A 21,342-nucleotide genomic window follows, 5' to 3' on the forward strand; every position below is an offset into this window, starting at 1 on the left:
TTTTAAAATAGAAAAGCATATGTTTAGATCTTAAAATCCTTAGGAAAATAGGGCATTTACCGAGCAGTACTCTAGTTCTGCAATTTGTCTTCAAACCATATTGTCAAATATCCAACTACCAATGTTTAGCCAGTTGACACTGTCAACTAAAGAGCTAACAGTTCTGTATCTCCCAAATTAGTTAAGGCATCCTTCAAGGTTTCCTATATAAAACTATATAGAAAAAGTGTTTTAAATTATTCTAAAACATAAATGTTAAGACTAAGAAAATTCTCTTACTTCTAATGTTTCAGTGTTTTAGCCCCACTCCTTTTGCTTAAAACAGTCTAGAGAACTTTTTCTTCAACTGAAAACTACAACTTGGAGTTGAGGTGAGGTCACGGGGAGATTGAATGGCAGAGAGCACATCAACAGTAACCACAATAATTTTGATTACTCCAATTGATTGTATTTTGGTTTTATTCTGAGGCAAACATATAATTTAAACTGACCTAAATTAAAAATTTAAACCAGGAATATAAAACTTTACGCTACAATATGTATTGTAAGTAAGTACATTAACATTCCATATTACATGTAAGTACATTAACATTCTTCCTTCCATACAAGGAGGAGAAAAAAGTAGCATGAAATATAGGGAAGAATAAAAAGGGAGAGCTATAGGAAAAGGTACAGAGAAAACTAGAAAGGTGGCTATACAAAAAAATATATATACACATACCAAAGTAAAAACACAGAAAGGGAGATGGGGGAATAAGATGTTCATTAGCTATAGAAATATCAGCCAGAGCAGATTTTTATCATTGCAATGTTCATTTGGGTTCTTAAAAAAAATTATCCCTATCATGGAAGTAAGGCCAAGATAGTGGCAACATGCTCTTTCAATATCATCCTGAAGCACTGTTTAATACAGAAGTCGGTAAACTTTTCTATACAGGGCCAAATAGTAAACATTTTAGGCTATATGAGTCAGTTGTCTCTACTGCAACTACTCAACTCCGCCATTATAGTGGAAAAGCAGCCACGGACAGTGAGTGAGTGAGTCTGGCTGTGTTCCAATAGAACTTTATTTACAAAAGCAAGTGACAGGCCAGGTGGACCTACAGGCTATAGTTTGCCAGCTTTGGTTTAACATGTCCACCCAAGGATTACTTAATTTTCTAGATGAATATGCCATTTTGATTTAGCTACTGACTATTAAGGACTCAGACTCTGAAGTTACATGTTAACGTATAGATTTGTGTCCAGGAGATATGCAAATGATTTCTGTCCAAGAGAGAACATAACCCAAAGGTTACCTATAGGACATTAACCAGTTTTATTTCTAACCTAGTAATCTTATTGTAACATTCTTTTTTTGAAGGGAAGGACCATGTAAATACAAGTTCCTCACTCAGTTTTGCTACCTTTCTGGTTCTCTCATTAATTAATACACTGAATTAGAATATTTGATACATGTTCATTCCAAATTGATAATTATGATTTTTAACTCTTGAAAATTATACCTTAATAAGAAACAATTCAAAATTTTTGTTGTGTTATACATCGCTCTTTGAAACATCAGACAATTGGTACCCTAAACAGTTCAAAGATCAGCAATAGCTCTTTTTTGGTTTTTTTTTTTTTGAGATGGAGTCTCTGTCGCCAGGGCTGGAGGGCAGTGGCGCCATCTCGGCTCACTGCAACCTCCGCCTCCTGGGTTCAAGGGGATTCTCCTGTCTCAGCCTCCCGAATAGCTGGGATTACAGGCGCCCGCCACTAATTTTTTGTATTTTTAGTACAGACGGGGTTTCACCATGTTGGCCAGGCTAGTCTCGTGATTCACCCGCCTCGGCCTCCCAAAGTGCAGGGATCACAGCCATGAGCCACCGTGCCCAGTGAGCAATAGCTCTCTATCTTAAACATAAACAAACCAACATGGTCCACTTAGAAACCCTTCTGTATGTCGCAATGACCAAAGGACATGCTGCCTTTTGAAGAAGGATAAATATAGTCAATTACCGGACCAAACTTGTTTTTTTTTTCGTTTGTTTTTCTTTTTTTTTGAGACGGAATCTCGCTTTATCACCCAAGCTGGAGTACAGTGGTGTGATCTTGGCTTGCTGCAACCTCCGCCTCTCAGGTTCAAGCAATTTTCCTGCCTCAGCCTCCTGAGTACATGGGACTATAGGTGTGTGCCACCACACCTGGCTAATTTTTTGTATTTTTAGTAGAGACAGGGTTTCACCGTGTGAGCTGGAATGGTCTCCATCTCTTAACCTCGTGATCCGCCTGCCTCAGCCTCCCAAAGTGCTGGGATTACAGGTGTGAGCCACCGTACCTGGCTTACCGCACCAAACTTGTAAGTCAAGAACTCTAACAATGAAAAATGTTAATTGTTGAAGCTGGGTAATAGTACATGGGGATTCACTGTACTATTTTATAATTTCTGCATATGTTTGAATTTTCTATGGTAAAAAGCTTTTTGAATTATATATGTTAAATATAAAACTTTTATTTATTAAATTATACATATAATTTAAACATAGGTTTTAAATTATATATAAAATTTAAATGTTTTAAAATTATCTATTTATGAAATATATGTTATAAACATATAAAATAATTAAAAGCACTCAGATGAGACCAAAAAAAAGGGTAGATTTGAATAAATGGAAAGACATCCCATGTTCCTGGATATGACTCAACATCATAAAGATATCAATTTTCCCCAATAAAAACATCAGTAGTGGCCAGGCGTGATGGCTCATCCCTGTAATCCCAATACTTTGGGAGGCTGTGCACTTTGGGAGGCCGAGGTGGGCAGATCACTTGAGCCCAGGTGTTTGAGATCAGCCTGGACAACAAAGGCAAAAGCTCATCTCTTCCACAAAAAAAAAAAAAAAATATATATATATATATATATATATACACACACACACACACACAAACTTAGCCAGGTGTGGTGGCACGCACCTGTAGTCCCAGCTATTCAGGAGGCTGACACAGGAGGATCACTTGAGCCCCGAAGGCAGAGGCTGCAATGAGCTGAGATTGTTCCACTGTACTCCAGCCTGTGTAGTAGAGCAAGACTCTGTCTCGGGAAAAAAGAAAAAAAAAAAAAAAAAAAAAAGCCAAGCTCAGTCGCTCACACCTGTAATCCCAGCACTTTGGGAGTGGATTACTTGAGGCCAGGAGTTCAAACATGGCGAAAGCCCGTCTGTACTAAAAATACAAAAAATTAGCTGGGCCTGGCAACACATGCCTGTAATCCCAGCTACTCTGGAGGCAGAGACAAGAGAATCGCTTGAATCTGGGAGAAAGAGGTTGCAGTGAGCCAGGATCATGCCACTGCACTCTACAGCGAGACTCTGTCTCAAAAAAAAAAAAAAAAAAAAAAAAAAACCACAACCCCACAAACAAATGAAAAACACCAGTAGTTTTTTTTTTCCAGAGCCAGACAAGTTGAACATAAAGTTTATATGAAAAATGAACAAGTAAGAAAATCCAGGAAAACCCACAAAAAGGAGTATTTGAGGAGGTAAGGTGCACCTACCAGATATTAAAACATATTATAAAGTCTATACACTGCCAGGTGTGGTGGCTCACACCTGTAATCCCAGTACTTTAGGAGGCTGAGGCGGGTGGATCACCTGAGGTCAGGAGTTCAAGACCAGCCTAATCAACATGGTAAAACCCCATTTCTATTAAAAATACAAAACATTAGCCAGGCATGGTGGTGCACCCCTATAATCCCAGCTACTTGGGAGGCTGAGGTGGGGGAATTGCTTGAACCTGGGAGGTGGAGGCTGCAGTGAGCCGAGATCATGCCACTGCACTCCAGTCTGGGTGACAGAGTGAGACCCCATCTCAAAATAATAAATAAATAAATAAATAAATAAATAAATAAATAAATAAAATAAAGTCTACATAATTATGACTGTGTGATTCTAATGCAAGACCAGTGGAACAGAATATAAATACCAGAAAGAGGTCCAAACACACATGGAAATTTCATATATAAGTGTAGCATTTCAAATCACTGGGTAGAAAAGTTAACAGTTTTTAATGAATGGTGTTGGAACAAGAGAATAGCCATTTGGAAAAAGATTAAATCAAATCCACACTTCATGCTATATACCAGAGTACATCAGAATAAAATACTAATGAATCAGAAATATAAAAGTAGTAAAATGAAACCATGTAAGTAACAGGAGAGTAACAGAAGAGTGTATTCTTTTTGTAACTTGGGAGTTAGGAAAGCCTTTCTAACTGATCCCAAATCCAGAAAGGTTTAAAAGAAAATATTGATAAATTCAAGTACATAAAAAGAAACTGCATGACAAACCCAAAAAGAATCACCATGATATAAGTTAAAAGATAAGTGACAAACTGGGGGGAATATCATTATCTCAAAGGGTTAATCTCTTGAATATACAAAGAGGTTCTGAAAATAAAGACAAAAAAGACCAAAATCAAAGAGAAAAGTGAAAAATGAACAAAAGATATGAATAGAAAATTCACAGAAAAGTCACCTTTATACATTAAAAAGGCAGAGGATGAAGTAAAACTACTCGTAGACACCACTGCCTCATTGATCAGATCCTTAAGTTTGACAACACACTTGACAAGCCTGCAGAGAGACAGGTATTCTCATACCCTGTCCATGGTTACACCCTCTATAGAAGGGAATTGGGCAAATATAACAATATCATGTATACATTCACCTTATGTGTCAGTGATTATACTAATAGGAGTCTATTCTAAGATGCACTTTCATAAAATCAAAATAACACATACATAACATTCCACACCGCAACATTATTTGGAATAGCAAACGACTTGGAAGCCAGTCCAAGTGTCCATCAATAGCAGACTGGTTGAAAAGCCCATAGTTCACCCAAGTAAGACAGTACTAAATAGCCATTAAAACGCAAATGAGGAAATCTCTAAGTACTGATGTGGAATGATCCCCAGCATATATTAAGTTTAAAAAGCAATGTATACTTTTATTTTAGAAGGAAGTTAAAAATATATAGAATTTTATCTTCACAAAAATAAAATCGGGATAATAAACCATAAACCATAATAATTGTTATCTATGGGTATGGGGGTAAGGAGATACAAATGGAAGCAGATTTCAAGTACACATTTCTACATAATTATGACATTTATAAGTATTTTACATATTCAAAAAAACAAAAAGAAAAAAAAAAAATCCCAAGCCCCTAAACTAAAATAAATGGAAACAAATGAACCTAATTATATGTCAAATGGTAACAGAACCACAATAAAAAAATTATTCCTAGTGATTTTTAAATAGCAACCATTTTATAATCTTACTGAAACACATTCAAAGGACAAAAAGAAGTTCTATAAAATCTTAAATTTCATCCAATAATTCTATCATTAACTGCAATACTTTTTTGTTTTGTTTTGTTTTTCTTTCTTTTTTTGAGATGGAGTTTCACTCTTGTTGCCCAGGCTGGAGTGCAATGGTGCTATCCTGGCTCACTGCAACTTCTGCCTCCCAGGTTCAAGCGATTCTCCTGCCTCAGCCTCCTGAGTAGCTGGGATTACAGATGTTCACCACCACACCCAGCTAATTTTGTATTTTCAATAGAGAGAGGTTGGTCAGGCTGGTCTTGAACTCCTGACCTGAGGTGATCCACCTGCCTCAGCCTCCCAAAGTGCTGCGATTATAGGCATGAGCCACTGTGCCTGACTTTTTTAGATTTTGATGAAGATAAGGCAAATAAATTATTTACTGTTACTGTAAATAAAATATATGCATATAAATATTTTAAAAAGAAGAAAATCCTTTAATATCAAATTATTATTGAAAACGTGTGAATGAACTCAACTGATTCAGGCAAGTATCACCAACGGATACTAAAAATATTAGTTAATTAGTTATTGACTGGGCATAGTGGCTCATGCCTATAATCTCAGCACTTTGGGAGGCTGAGGTGGGAGTATCATTTGAACTCCAGTTTGAGACCAGCCTGGGCAACATGGTGAAACTCCATCTCTCCAAAAAATTAAAAAATTAGCCAGCCATAGTGGTGCACCCTGATCCCAGCTACTTGGGAGGTTGATGCAGGAGGACCACGTGAGCCCAGGAGGTCAAGGCTGTAGCAAGCCGTGCTTCTGACACTGCACTCCAGGCTGGGCGACAAAGTGAAGGAAAAAAAACAAAAAAGACTTTGTTGAGGAACAGGATATTTGGAAGTTGCCAAAGTGTCACCCCCAAAGATTACTTGCTAAATGTCAAGAAAAACCCTGTTTTACAAAGGAGAGATCTAGTGGTCACCACCTTAATTAAGTGATCACACTTCCCATCAGAAATACTGGAACAACCTAATATCACACACCTCTCAATTTAGCAATGGAGTAGAAAGCATTTGGATATTTTTATCTTGAGAGGTGTAGTTGTGTGCCACATACATACACTCTCAGCAAATTAAACTAAGAGGCCTGGGTATCCAGTTATAGTTATACTAATTATCTGTACAACCTTGGCCATACAACTTAGTCTTTCAGATACCAGCTTCTTCATTTATAAAACAGTAATTTTATGAAAGATTTTAAGACCCCTACAGTTTAATTGGCAATAAAAATTATATTATTCTATAGTTCTAAGAATGTTTAATTGGTCTTCTGTTCGCCTTACGTCACTACTGGAAAATCTATTCATTAGATCATTTTCTTGCTCTTTCAGTAAGTAGTATAAGAAAATTTAAGTCTAAAAAAGCAATCCTCTTGTCTCTACTAATTTTTAGTTTCTTCTCTAATATGATGCTATCTTAATATAACAATCTCACAGATGGGAAGGCTTCCAGGATAAAAAGGAGTTGCTGAGTCACCAGATAATTTTAATGAAAGGAAAAATAATCAATTTTTAAACACGTCTTAAAAAGCATTTACATATTGTTTTCCCACACTGGCAGCAAAAAACCAGAAATGCTGTATGTTGTATATTCTTAAAATTTGCTCCATATCGCTATTTCCTTTTCAGTCTAAGGAGAACTGAAAATGGTTAAAATTTTAAATTACGCTTAATTTCAGTAAATCCTAAAAATACTCTTAGAGTTAGAGATGAAAGGACAAAAGTAGCTTGTTTCTCTGGAGAGTGTCCTGGCTGAGACTTTTAAAAGGCTTAGATACATATTTTGTTCATATAACATCCCATAAAATCTACTGCTAAGTATCTTTGGATCTCAGTTTCCTCGTCTATAAAGTGAAAATACTAGTTATCCTCATTGAATCACTCTGAAAACTATATCAGATTTTAAAAAGTGAAGTAGCCAAGACAGTGATGGTCACAGTTGAACCTCAATTACTTTTTAATGCCATGAATGTAAAAGAGGGAATAAATTTAGTTTATTAAGACAGCGAAAAGTTGTTCAAATTCTTCCCATTCTACCTCTCCTTTCCCACTCCCTAGCACTCCCCCTAAACCCCTACACAAACACAAAGACTTATCCCAATAAGGAGAAAAATAAAAGATTATCATAAGGAATTTCCTGCTCTTCCCCCAGCTTCCACATACACACTTCTGCTTTTTGAAAAGAAAATAGTGAAAACATGGCTTAAGTTTAGTTTATAGCCTTAACAAAGAGTCCAGAGCAGTCTCTTAGGCTGCGTCTCAGGTATGTTTTTGCCTAGTTTACCCTGTCAAGTCATTTTTTAGCCTAACTAAAAAAAAATTAAGAAGTTATTAATAGAAGTTATGTTATTATTTGAATAACATACTATATGAGAATATTTTAAAAGTTTTACATTGAATTAACATGCAGCTCTGATTATGGTTGCTAAAAATAAAAAATAAATTTTAAAAAATTAAATAAATTTGTTTCCATAGAAAGATATATTCTTCTACACTCAACCACAAAACCTTGTAAACCCATGCAGCCTTTGATTCCAAGGTTGTATAACATTAGATGTCAAAGGAAATGCAAGATCAGGGGAATCTTATTTATGTTCACTAAAATGAGATTAAAGGGTTAGAACACTAATTAAACAGAGCTATTTTTACATAAAACTTTTTACTAAAAAGTATTATACGACTATTCTCAGGCTAGTAAAAAAAAAAAAATATATATATATATAAAATAAAAAATATGTATACAACTAATTTGTATTTACCATCTAGAAACTTTTTTTTTTTTTTTTTTTGATGGAGTTTTGCTCGTTGCCCAGGCTGGAGTGCGATGGCATGATCTCGGCTCACTGCAACCTCTGCCTCCTGGGTTCAAGCAATTCTCCTGCCTCAGCCTCCCAAGTAGCTGGGATTACAGGCGTGCGCCACCAGGCCTGGTTAATTTTGTATTTTTGGTAGAGACGGGGTTTCTCCATATTGGTCAGGCTGGTCTCGAACTCCCAACCTCAGGCGATCCGCCCGAAGGGATCCTTTGGGATCCTTGGCCTCCCAAAGGCTGGGATTACAGACCATCTAGAAACTTTTAAAGATCATTCTCTCTTAATCTCTAAATTTTCAAAGTTATATTTGTAAACTGGTTTAATTTCTGATGCATTCTTCTCCCGGGGCTCGCCCTCCATCTAAATCATCAATGCTGTTCTGATTTCAAGACTTAGCGCTTTTTTATTAATTTGGTATCCCACAGAGGTTGTATAATTCTTCTCAATAATAACAGCAAATGTGTAGGGAGAACTTACTATGTACTGGGAACTATTCTAAGCATGTTGTACAGTTTTTAACACTATGAGGAAGATTCTATTATGCTGACAATTTACAATTTAGTAAACTGAGACTCAGCTGAGGGAACTTGCTCAAAGTTAACAAGCTAGCAGAAAAATCCATGTGCTCTGACTTCAAATTCAAATTCTAGATGATGACCCCATGCTAATAATCCTCTACTCCTGCTACAATGAAGAGCTGGAAGAACAGTGCTGGAACTCAGGCTTACTTTCTGTCTCTTAGGACAACACTGGAAAGAAGTGTCTATGCCTGCTCTGCTTATTTCCTTTTTCTAAATATACCCAATAGGGCTAACTTGGGTAAACTGGAGTCAAAAGTCTTGCTATCAAAATAAAAAAATGTAATATGGAAAAGTATATTCAAGTAAGTCCCACATACAACACTTTAATTTTATATAATAGAAAACAGAAGTTGCATGTAAATAAAATCAATTCAACATATATTTATTGAGAATTACTATGTTCCAGGTACTTGGCATAAATCAGTGAGTAAGACAGCTTAAGAATCTCTCCTTAGTGGAGGACTCTAATATGCAAAGCAGATAATAAACAATATAAAAGTATGTTACATGGCATATCAGTATGTAAAAGTTCTGGCTAAAAATATAAAAAATAGGGCCAGGCACGGTGGCTCCCACCTGTAATCCCATCACTTTGGGAGGCCAAGGCAGGCGGATCATGAGGTCAGGAGTTCGAGACCAGCCTGGCCAACATAGTGAAACCCCATCTCTACTAAATAAAAAATAAGGTCAGGTGCGGTGGCTCAAGCCTGTAATCCCAGCACTTCGGCTTTTACTGAGTAAAACTTTGGCTTTTATTGAGTAAAACAAGGCTGGAGGGTTTGATGCAGTCAAGTGGTAAGATCTGACCTTAGGCTACTATTATGTTGAAAAGAAATCATGAGGGGACAAAGATAGAAATAATGTGATGGGTAAAGAGGCTACTGCTAGGCCAGGTGTGGTGGCTCATGCAGTGTAATCCCAGCACTTTGGGAGGCTGAGGTAGGCAGACTTCTTGAGCCCAGGAGGTCAAGACCAGGCTGGGCAACATGGCAAAACCCCATCAGTATTTTAAGAAAGAAAAAAAAAAAGGCTATTGCTATAAATGATGACTCAGATGAGGATTACCGTACTCTAGCTGGTGAGAAGTGATTAGATGGAGATGAGATAATGAATCTTTTTGGACATGCTAAGTTTAAGATGTCCTGAAAACTAAGAGAAAGAGGAGCTTTAACGAAAAGAAAGTAACCATCTATAGCAAATGCTACAGACAGGGCAAGATGAGGACTCAGATTAGCAATTTAAATCAGTGGTGACCTTGATATCTTCCAAGGAGTTTTGCTACAAAGGAAAGTAAAAAATGGAAGCAGTAGGTGGTAGAATAACTGCGGGCCGGGCCGGGCGCGCTGGCTCAAGCCTGTAATCCCAGCACTTTGGGAGGCCGAGACGGGCGGATCACGAGGTCAGGAGATCGAGACCATCCTGGCTAACACGGTGAAACCCCGTCTCTACTAAAAAATACAAAAAACTAGCCGGGCGAGGTGGCGGGCACCTGTAGTCCCAGCTACTCGGGAGGCTGAGGCAGGAGAATGGTGTGAACCCGGGAGGCGGAGCTTGCAGTGAGCTGAGATCCGGCACTGCACTCCAGCCTGGGCTACAGAGTGAGACTCTGCTTCAAAAAAAAAAAAAAAAAAAAAAGAATAACGGGGGGCCAAAAAAGAATAAAAGAATGGAACAGAGATTTTAGCTGCTACCCACCCACAGGAAAGACAAAGTATGAAGTTTAACTTCGATCAAGTTAACTGCACAATTTAAAAAAAAAAAAAAAATCAAGACTCTTCAGAAGAAAGTAACAGAATACAGTCTCTACAATGTATCACTTAAGATGTTTAATATGTAATCCAAAATTACAAAGAAACAAAAATATGCATCATCATACATGAAAATTAGCAGGCAAAATTCTAAAGTGGCTGCACTGTTAATTATGCTTAAGGATTTAAAAGAAAATCTGCTCAGTATAAAAGAACAAATAGGAAATCAAGAGAAAACAGAGATAATAAAAGAACCACATAGACATTTTAAAAACAAAAAATACAGAAAATGTTTTAAAAATTCATTGAATGACTAACAGATTAGAAGTTGATAAATATCAGTGAACTTTAAGACATATTAATAGAAAGTATCCCATCTGAAGAAAACACAGAAAAAAAGACTGGGAAAAAATAGAGCCTCAGAGATATCAAAAGCTCTAAATATAGATAATTACAATCCCAGAATCAAAGAGAAGAGAGATGGGCAGAAAAAAAAGTTTAAGAAATAATGGGCCAGATTTCCCCCAAATCTGGTTTAAAAAAAAAAAAAAAAAAATTAAAAAAGCATAAATTTAAAAATGCAAGAACCCCAACAAATCCCAAGCAGGATAAGCCGAAAGAAAACTATACCTAATCATGTCACAGTTAAACATCTGAAAACCAAAGATAAATAATCTTAAAAGCAGCAAGAAGAAAATGACACATTATACCTAGAGGAACAGTAACATAAATGAACGCTGACTTCTCATCAAAAACAATGGAAGGGCTGGCTGCGCAAGGTGGCTCACATCTATAATCTCAGGTCTTTGGAAGGTCGAGGTGGGCAGATCACCTGAGGTGAGGAGTTCGAGACCAGCCTGGCCAACATGGTGAAACCCTATCTCTACTAAAAACACACACACACACACACAAATTAGCCGGGCATGCTGGCACCCACTTGTAGTCCCAGCTACTCTGGAGGTTGAGGCAGGAAAATCACTTGACCCCAGGAGGCGGAGGTTGCAGTGAGCCAAGATTGCGCCACTGCACTCCAGCCTGGATGGTGACAGAGCAAGATTTTGTCTCAAAAACAAACAAACAAACAAACAACAACAATAAAAATGAAAGCCGGAAGAATAGGAATGACATCTTTAAAGAAAAAAAAGTCAACCAGAATCCTATCCAGTGAAAATATCCTACTGGGATGAAAGCCAAAAAAAGACATTTTCACCGAGAGAAGTTTAAGAGAATACATCTTTAGCAGATCTACACTAAAAGAAATGCTGTTCTTCGGGTTGAAAGAAAATGAGACCAAATGGAAATGTGGATCTTTGGGAAGAAATGAAGAGCAATGAAAATAATAAACAGGTGGGAAAATACGAAAAATATAATTTTTCCTCTTAAAATACACATGACTGTTTAAAGAACTGAGAGCTTAGAAATCAGTCTCAGAAGTGATTTCTCCCTTCTTATTCCCCCTTCTATATTAATAGAAAAGTACAGTACCTGTTTTAGTTTCAAAAAGAAATTTTCAGTAGTACTACGTTTGCTGAAGGGCCAGAATAATCTTTCATTAGGTGAGCAAACACGGACTTTTGTCTCCAGGAGAAATCGAACAGGCTCCTGTACTTCTGTTATTACCAAATCTACAGCTGTGGTCATAAACAGGACTTTATCTAAACAAAGAAAGAGAGAGGCTGAAGAGGTAAATCAGAAACACAAATGTATTTGCTCATAAGATTCCATAAAAGCTATTTCATTATAAACTTTCAAGATATCTTAAGTATCAACTAAACATGTAAATAATTAGACAAATAACTGGTTTCAAAAAAAAATTCCACACTGAGCATTATTTTAAAGTAACTGACAGTAGTATATACTGTAAAACTTTTAAAACTGTACTGTCATCGGGAGACCAAGGCAGGCAGATCACTAGAGCCCATGAGACCAGCCTGGCCAACATGGTGAAACATCGTCTCTACTAAAAATACAAAAATTAGCCAGGTGTGGTGGCACATGCCTGCAGTCCCAGCTACTTGGGAGGCTGAGGTAGGAAAATCACTTAAACCCGGGAAGTAGAGGCCACAGTGAGTCAAGACTGCGCCACAGCATTGCAGCCTGGGTGACAGAGTGAGATTCTGTCTCAACAAAACAAAAACAAACAAAAAAAAACCCACTGTACTGTCAGATTTTTCTGCACAAGTGGCATATGACTTCTTTATGGCACCCTCATCAACACTGAGACTTCTCAAGTTTTAAACTTGGTTAACAATGGTATTTGAATGGTCTGCTTATATCCTTTAACTATTTATTTATACTGCTATTAATAACAAAAAATTGAAGGGGGGAAAATGCTCAATAAGAGGCATTTATTAAGCAAATTACATTTTCAGAATGGGATAATATGCAGCTATTAAATGTCATTCAAAGAGCATATGAAATATCTTCCAGATACTTTATGCATAGAGTATTTGAAAACCTACACAAGAAACTGCTAACAGTGATTCCTTTGGGACGGAGCCGTGGGGACTGTGGTAGACTCACTTTTCCCTGTAAATCCTTTGAAATTTTTAACCATTTATTGCATGGATTACCTCTGTACAAAAATAAAACCTAGAAGTCTGTAAGTAAATAAGCATATAAATAGAAAGAAAGAAAAGAAAGGGCCGGGGCGCGGTGGCTCAAGCCTGGCAAGCAAAAAAGGTGAAAAAAACGGGATGGCTAAAAAATACAAAAAAAAAGTGGGAAAAAGTGACACGTGAACCCGGGAGGCGGAGCTTGCAGTGAGCTGAGATGGCGCCACTGCACTCCAGCCTGGGCGGCAGATCAAAAAAAAAATAAATAAATAAAGAAAAGAAAGAGGGGAAGCAAAAAATGGGAAAAATGACAAATAGATCAAATTTAATAATAAACTGAAGAACTATTCAAATTCTTTGGTTTCACCAGAATTAGGTAAACACTGGATATTGGTTAAAGAAGTGGTCCTTAGTTTTGCGTATCTTCTTGAGACTAAAATTTCTGTTCATGATGTCAACAAATAGTATCACCTTTAGGAGTTTCTTCATTTACAACTTGAAAATGTGGGGATTTTGGATTCCAGCTCCCAGTAATAACATAGGACTTTCCATCTGAACTTTTGCCCATAGATTCCTAGAAAAAAAGAGTAAAGATAAATCTGAATGCCAAAGTGAGTGAACAACAGTTAACCCCTATCTTGCTGCCTTTAAAAACCAGAAGCTGCAAAAATATAAGAATATGGAGGAGGATCAGATAAGTCTATGTGAATGATTTATGGTAAAAAAATGTGGCAATTATTTATGCAACTGTCCTGAAGTTATATGTAAATGCTTATGAAACATATCAAATTGTATACACGTTAAGAAAATCCACAACCTAAATCTGATGCTGGATTCTTCTTTCAAGTGAATTATCACCATATAATTTTAAGTTCTGAAAATAAAGATTTTCAGATAATGGGAATAATACTAATAACTCCTACTATTGGTAAGGATACATGACAGTCTATAAATAATTCTTCAATAAATTTTCTCTTTTGATTATCACATCAACCGTACTCAAATATTTAAACAAGAATTTTATCATCACCACACAGTTAACAGACCAAGGCTTATCCGAAGTCAGACTTGTAAACAGCTAGTCAGGAAAAAGGAAGTTACCTTATCTTTGTATATTGTTTTATAGCTTAAAAGATCACCTTCATAAACATGTTTTAACATTAGATTCAGATGAGAAAAAATGAAACAACCTTTACTGAGGAAATAGTATGTAACTTTCTAGCAAAAATAAATTCTTACCAAATCTAATAAGTGCATGTCACTATTTCGTACATCTTTTCCTGGACTAAGGAGAAGACCAAAACACCTGCAAAAAAAGAACTGACATAAATTTAAGAAAAAAGATAACACAAAAGAACGTTTAAATTAGGCCACTTTAAAAACAAATTCTTGCCGATAGAAAAGAGGACACATTAGAATTATCAATACATTTGTGTTGCTAAAATAATAATCCTTGCTTCAAGATAAGCTAATTCTGTTTGCCTTTTATTACCACATACTTGAAGAGAGCATATTAGCTGATGATTTCTAGTAGCTATTTCAAAGTAATGAAGCACTGACTTCAGTAAACAAAATAATATCCTAGGGAACAAAATACTTTGAAAATACATTTTTTAATACAGTGTAAAACTATGCCATTAGATTGATAAAAGTCAAAATTTATATTTAAGCTAAACTTACTAAAAATGCTTACCTTTCAATGGCAAGTTCTTTATTAGTTGTTTGCTGCACATAGATGACAATCTTCTTATCAATTCCTTGGCGTAGTTTAAAGCATTGTCTGTCCTTATCTTTGGGAACTGCACTGTAGACCAACATGTTTCATTAATTTTGCAAAGCATTTTCTTGTCACATACTAGAACCATTTTTTTTAAACAAAGACCTCAAATCTCTGATTCTTTTCTGTGCCTGGTTTGCAAATAATAACAAAAAAGAAAAAAATCATTGTATGCCTCTTGATGTGAAAATATCATTTGAGGCTGGGCATGATGGCTTACACCTGTAATCCCAAAACTTTAAGAGGCTGAGGTGAGTGGATCACTTGAGGTCAGGAGTTTGAGACCAGCCTGAGCAACATGGTGAAACCCCATCTCTACTAAAACTATAAAAATAAGCTGAGTGTGGTGGCACAGGCCTATAGTCCCAGCTATTCAGGAGGCTGAGGCAGGAGAATCACTTGAACCAGGGAGGGAGAGGTTGCACTGAGCCGAAATTGCGTCACTGCACTCCAGCATGGGTGACAGAGTGAGACTACATCTCAAAAAAAAAAAAAAAAAAAAAGAAAATACCATTTGATATTTGCAGGTAAACCACTACAGCATTTATAAAGCTAGAAAAATCACTCCTACGTCCCCTAAAGCAATCTCAATTTTCTCTCTTTTGTTGCTGTAAAACATCTTGCATGGCATCTGACATACAGAACTCAAAAAAAGTAAGTATTCTTTCCTTTATATTTATAACTGGGTTTTACAGATAAATTATTATCACCTTCTTTGCTTAAATATATCATGAAGAAAAACATACCTAATCATAGATCTTTTGAGTTTCAAAAAAAGTTATCTTTAAAAAGTAATAGAAATGAGGAAGATATGGCCAATAATAAGCTGTTGCCCAACACTTCCCTTAAGCACTGTTATCTTTATTATAAACCAGTATAATAATTATAAAATACTAACTAGTGATAAAGTTAATAAACATCAGCTTAATTAAAAAGGTAAAAATATTCTTTTTCTTTTTTTGAGACAGGATCTTGATCTGTTGCCCAGGCTGCAGTACACTGGCACAATCTCATAGCTCACTACAGCCTCAAACTCCTGGGCTCAAGCTATCTTCCTGCCTCAACCTCCAGGATACCGAGGATTACAGTTACACGCCGCCATGCCTGGTTAATTTTTTAATTTTTTGTAGAGATGGGTCTTGCTATGTTGCCCAGGCTGGTCTCGAACTCATGGGCTCAAGCAAACCTCCCACCTCGGCCTCCCCAAGTGCTGTGATTACAGATGCGAACCACAGCAAAGTTCTTAAAATGACAGTTTAACAAAATAATCCCCTATTCTCCCACATACCACTTTCTCTAGCTCATTGTTCTCAAAGGTAAATGTCTGTGGCCATCAGTCAATATGCAAAAAATCTAAATTGTATCTTATTTCTGTACAACTTTAAGATAATGGCAATAGAACCATTAGTAGCTACCGTAAATGGCTAGATGAAAGCTCTGAATACCTACTCAAAATTAAAGGTAGCCCTAAACAAATACTAATTTGAAGCCCTTCTGCACTTTATTACTATTTATACTAATTCAAGAACATTTTTGAATACTTCCATTAGAAAATCAAAGAACCTTAGCAAAGAAGTCTAAAAATGACAAAAATGTTCAAAGAAAATCTTTGCATACCAAACTGTTAAATATTTGTGACAGAGTTTTCACAACTCTGAAATGGAAGGGTCTCAATTTTCAACTGCTAATAGATACACTGGTCTCTATGTTCTCTGGATGCTCAAGTAAATATAATCTCATTGTTTAGCAGTTTAAAACAACAACAGATAGAAAGTTGTCTTTGGTGTCCGGAATCTACAGGGCTACAGTAACATGAAGCAGAATGGAGAGTGTAATCAGCGGGTGTGCACCTCACTGAATGCCAGGGTCCTAGATTATATTTCTGGTCTAATAACTACATCATTGAATGTATCCAAGCTGAGAATTTAGTATTTAATTTCTATTGTATAAAATAAGAAACTGAAGTCCAGGCTTAATTTCCCTGGGTTTACCTATAAATAAGCACAATATAAACTACCCAATTTATCTCAGGAGGATGGTAAGTGGATTAAGTAAAACAAAAAAAGTGTTTTGAATGGTGCATTGAATGAAAATGCTCAATTTAGGTCAGGCACGGTGGCTCATGCTTGGAATCCCAGCACTTTGGGAGGCTGAGGTGGGTGGATCATTTGAGGTCAGGAGTTCAAGACCAGCCTGGCAAAATAGTAAAACCCTGTCTCTACTAAAAACACAAAAATTAGCCGGGCATCGCAGCACATGTCTGTAATCCCAGCTACCTGGGAGGCTGAGGCAGGAGAATCACTTGAACCTGGGAGGCAGAGGTTGCCGTGAGCCGAGACTGCGCCACTGCACTCCAGCGTGGGTGACAGAGAGAGACTCCATCTCAAAAAGAAAAAAAAGTGTGAGACCCTATCTCAACAAACAAACAAATGCTCAGTTTTCCCATGGGCAAAATGGAGAAGCAGGTTTCCAATTATAATTAAATTTAAAAATTGGCCAGGCGCAGTGGCTCATGCCTGTAATCCCAGCAATTTGCGAGGCTGAGGCGGGTGGATCACCTGAAGTTAGGAGTTTGAGACCAGCCTGGCCAACATGGTGAAACCTTGTCTGTACTAAAAGTACAAAAAGTAGGTAGGCGTGGCAGCAGGTACCTATAATCCTAGCTACTCGGGAGGTTGAAGCAGGAGAATTGCTTGAACCCGGGAGAAGGAGGTTGCAGTGAGCCAAGATCGTACCAATGCACTCCAGCCTGAGCAACAAGAGCAAAACTCCGTCTCAAAAAATAGTAATAATAATAATTTAAAAATTAGACTTTTTCAGAAATGAGAAGAGCATTATTCTTATCACACTTTGTCTATATTTATGTTAAAGTAAAACCATAGTAAATCTTGTGTTGTATTATACACAAATATGAGTTGGACAGGGGATAAGTAATATCCATGAACCAACATGTTTTACTACTCTATTCAACATTTAATTTCTACTTTTAAAATTTGCTATTAATATTATACACAATACGTTGAAGAACATTCATGTTAATAATTCTTTGAAAACCTCAATGATTATTTCTGCAGATAAATTCCCATACATATTACAGAATGACTGGATAAGAGGAACTGCATTTGACAAATTTAAATCTGACAAACCAAGGTATATTTTGCTATGATTTCATACATCTAAAGTACTGTTGCGTTAACCTAATACATTTAGGTATAATAATTATTTCGGCATAATTATTATTTAGGTATAATATTTAGGTAAAAATATTTAGGTATAATAGTAAGTAAATAATAGGTTTTATAAAATTATATAATAGCATAATAATTATACAACGACTACATAATTTATATGTATAATATACAATTATTATTATACCTAAACATATTTAACCTAATATATTTAGGTACATTGATCATTATACTGAAATAATATATTTAAGTTCCAACCCGGCCAATATGGTGAAACCCCATCTCTACTAAAAAGTACAAAAATTAGTCGGGTGTGGTGGGAGGCGCCTGTAATCCCAACTACTTGGGAGGCTGAGGCAGGAGAATTGCTTGAACCCGGGAGGCGGAGGTTGCAGTGAGCCAAGATCGCACCACTGCCCTCCAGCCTGGGGGACAGAGCGAAACGGTCTCAAAAAAAAAATGAAATTTAAGTTAACACAACAGTATTTATTATAAACCAGAAATTCAGTAAAGTCATGTAGCAAAAGGAAAACAAAGTCCTAACAAATGTGAAAAGCAAATTTGACCATCCAGGGATTTTCTGTAATAGCACTTTGTCAGTATGAGGGTAAATAGAACAAAGATGTTTATGATCATTCTACCTTGAATATGCCTGATTTCAGAAGGAAGAGAAGTTATACTGATACTTCTGAGGGATCTTAATCTTTCCTATTTAATAATTAGAATTTACAGACCAAAATTACATAAATTATTTTCAATAAAGAAAAAAAGGCCAGGCGTGGTGAAACATGCCTGTAATCCCAGCACTTTGGGAGGCCAAGGTAAATGGATCACTTGAGGCTGGGAGTTTGAGACCAGCCTGGCCAACACGGCGAAACCCTGTCTCTACTAAAAAATACAAAAAATTAGCCGGGCATGGTGGCAGGCGCGTGTGATCCCAGCTACTCAGGAGGCTGAGGCACGAGAATTGCTTGAACCCGGGAGACGGAGGTTGCAGTGAACCGTGATCGTGCCACTGCATTCCAGTCTTGGTGACAGAGAGAGGCTGTCTCAAAAAAAAAAGAAAGAAAAAATATTTAGTTTAAAGGTTGCTTAACAAGGTAAAAAACTACTTAAAATTATACAGATAATAATTTCCACTTTGCAGGGCACGAAGGTACACTGCAGGAAGGACTGTCTCACAGCACTGCTTTGAGAATAGAAATGACCAGGAATGGTGGCTCATGCCTGTAATCCCAACACTTGGACAAGCCGAGACTATCACTTGAGCCCAGGAGTTCAAGACCAACCTGGGCAACGTGGCAAGACCCCATCTCTAGAAAAATTTTTTTAAAAAAGTAGCCAGACATAGTGGTGTGCATCCATGGTCCCTGCTACTCAGGAGGGTGAGGTGGGAGGACTGCTTGAGACCAGAAGGTTGAGGCTGCAGTGAGTCATGTTTGTACCACTGCACTCCAGCCTGAGCAACAGCATTGAGGCGTACCTCAAAAAAAAAAAAAAAAAAGAGAGAGAGAGAATAGAAATGTATATACTTAGAAAGCACAGAGCACAATGCCTCATACTTTACTCCTCAAAGTTTAAGCTGAACTGTACACTAAATTGGCCACCAGATGGCATGACAATTCCAAAGTCTGAAGAGAGACTAAGAATTATCAGTTTTTCTAATAAATAGTCTAATAAACCAATCACTGTGCTTCGTAATTTAAAAGCAAAATATTAGAAATATTCATAATTTTATATAACTTCATTTTACCAATTTAATGAAGTAGTCATGGAGGAAACAGACATGCAATTATTGATTATAATACAATCATTTTGTGACATGGGCTATAATTTTTAAAAAATCAAGTCATCTTGCAACCACAAAATTTTAAAGTGAGAGAGGGTTTTAGAGTCTAGCCACCTCATTTAATAAATGAGGAAATTATTGACAGATGTAAAGAAACTTGGAAATGGGGACACTGTTAATAGTAACAACAATTAAACTAAAACTAAGTTTTGACTTCTATTCCATGTTTTTTTCCACCACTCAAAGAATTATCATTACATTTAAAAATTAAAATCAGTGCTTCTAACCCTACAGAAGATTAGACTTCAGATACAGACCTTATTTCTCCCCTTCCAATGTATGCAGATAACTTTACTGGGAAAACCTGACTTGAAAATGCTTAAGATTTTTCGATTACTAATACAAGTAAATCAACCAACTAAAACAAGCAAATACAATCAGCAAAACAAATATAGCTACAAATCCAGCTAAGCTTTGGCCATATACATACATACATACACACACGTATATACATATATACACACATATATACACGTGTATGTGTATATACGCATGTATATATACATATGTGTATATATACATATGTGTGTGTTTATACACATACACATATATATATATATATATATATATTTTTTTTTTTTTGAGATGGAGTTTCATTCTTGTTGCCCAGGCTGGAGTGCAATGGCAGGATCTCTGCTCACTACAACAACCTCTGCCTCCCAGGTTCAAGCAATTCTCCTGCCTCAGCCTCCTGAGTAGCTGAGATTACAGGCACCTGTCACCACGCCCGGCTAATTTTGTATTTTTAGTAGAGATAAGGTTTCTCCATGTTGGTCAGGCTGGTCTCAAACTCCCGACCTCAGGTGATCTGCCCACCTTAGCCACCCAAAGTGCTGGGATTACAGGCATGAGCCACAGCGCCCGGCGCTTTGGCCATATTTTTATGAGCAGTTAGCCACTTGGTATCTGACTAAAAGAAGGTAGTAACATGTTCCCCATATGACAATTTTTTTTAATTGCTTTAAAATTCTTCAAACTTTGCCTCTGTTAAATTTATGTATTTATTTTCCTTTATCACCCACATTTTTTTTAAAAGCCCTCCCTTTAAAAGCAATCATTTTATGGTATGAAAGTTATAATCTGACCTAGAATTTCCCCTGAACCACAGCATGTTAATACATGAATAAAGTAAGATTCCCTACCTAAAATAACCTTTACCATCATCTTCTTTTATTTCTAAAGACACAGAGAAGGTAAAGATGTCACTGTCAGGAGTCTGGGGTGCAGCAGTGGCTGAAAGTGGGGTCTGCTTGGCAGAACGGCGGAAGGCAGTGGCAAAACTGTAAAGTATCCGGCTTACCTACAACCAGACATGTTAGGAAATGGGCTGTTATCAAAAGATATAAAATACTTTTATTAAGGATGAACGGTTACCTACTTTGGAAGGCAATGATTATCTTTATCCCACTTATTTCTTTTGGTAAATTACCTAATTTGTTAGGCCTATAAAGCAAGCAACACTG

At 36.7% G+C, this 21,342-nt stretch overlaps 1 protein-coding gene across 5 annotated transcripts in view; it reads right to left on the reverse strand.

The window, feature by feature from the left end:
* Nucleotides 1-21,342, reverse strand: part of RABGAP1 (RAB GTPase activating protein 1) — a 177,063-nt gene that overhangs the window by 94,515 nt on the left and 61,206 nt on the right. For 4 of the 5 annotated variants that reach the window (XM_050760654.1, XM_050760652.1, XM_050760653.1 and 1 more), the window contains 5 exons: nucleotides 21,022-21,179; nucleotides 14,759-14,869; nucleotides 14,305-14,371; nucleotides 13,537-13,639; nucleotides 11,996-12,165 (listed from right to left, as the gene is read on the reverse strand). In XM_050760654.1, the coding sequence (XP_050616611.1) occupies nucleotides 11,996-12,165; nucleotides 13,537-13,639; nucleotides 14,305-14,371; nucleotides 14,759-14,869; nucleotides 21,022-21,179 (609 nt within the window). Of the gene's footprint in view, nucleotides 1-11,995; nucleotides 12,166-13,536; nucleotides 13,640-14,304; nucleotides 14,372-14,758; nucleotides 14,870-18,671; nucleotides 18,961-21,021; nucleotides 21,180-21,342 lie in introns of those variants that run through there. The other variant, XM_050760656.1, reaches the window with a different exon arrangement.

Source organism: Macaca thibetana, chromosome 15 (genome assembly GCF_024542745.1).
Source record: "Macaca thibetana thibetana isolate TM-01 chromosome 15, ASM2454274v1, whole genome shotgun sequence".
In the NCBI taxonomy this organism is placed as follows: domain Eukaryota; kingdom Metazoa; phylum Chordata; class Mammalia; order Primates; family Cercopithecidae; genus Macaca; species Macaca thibetana.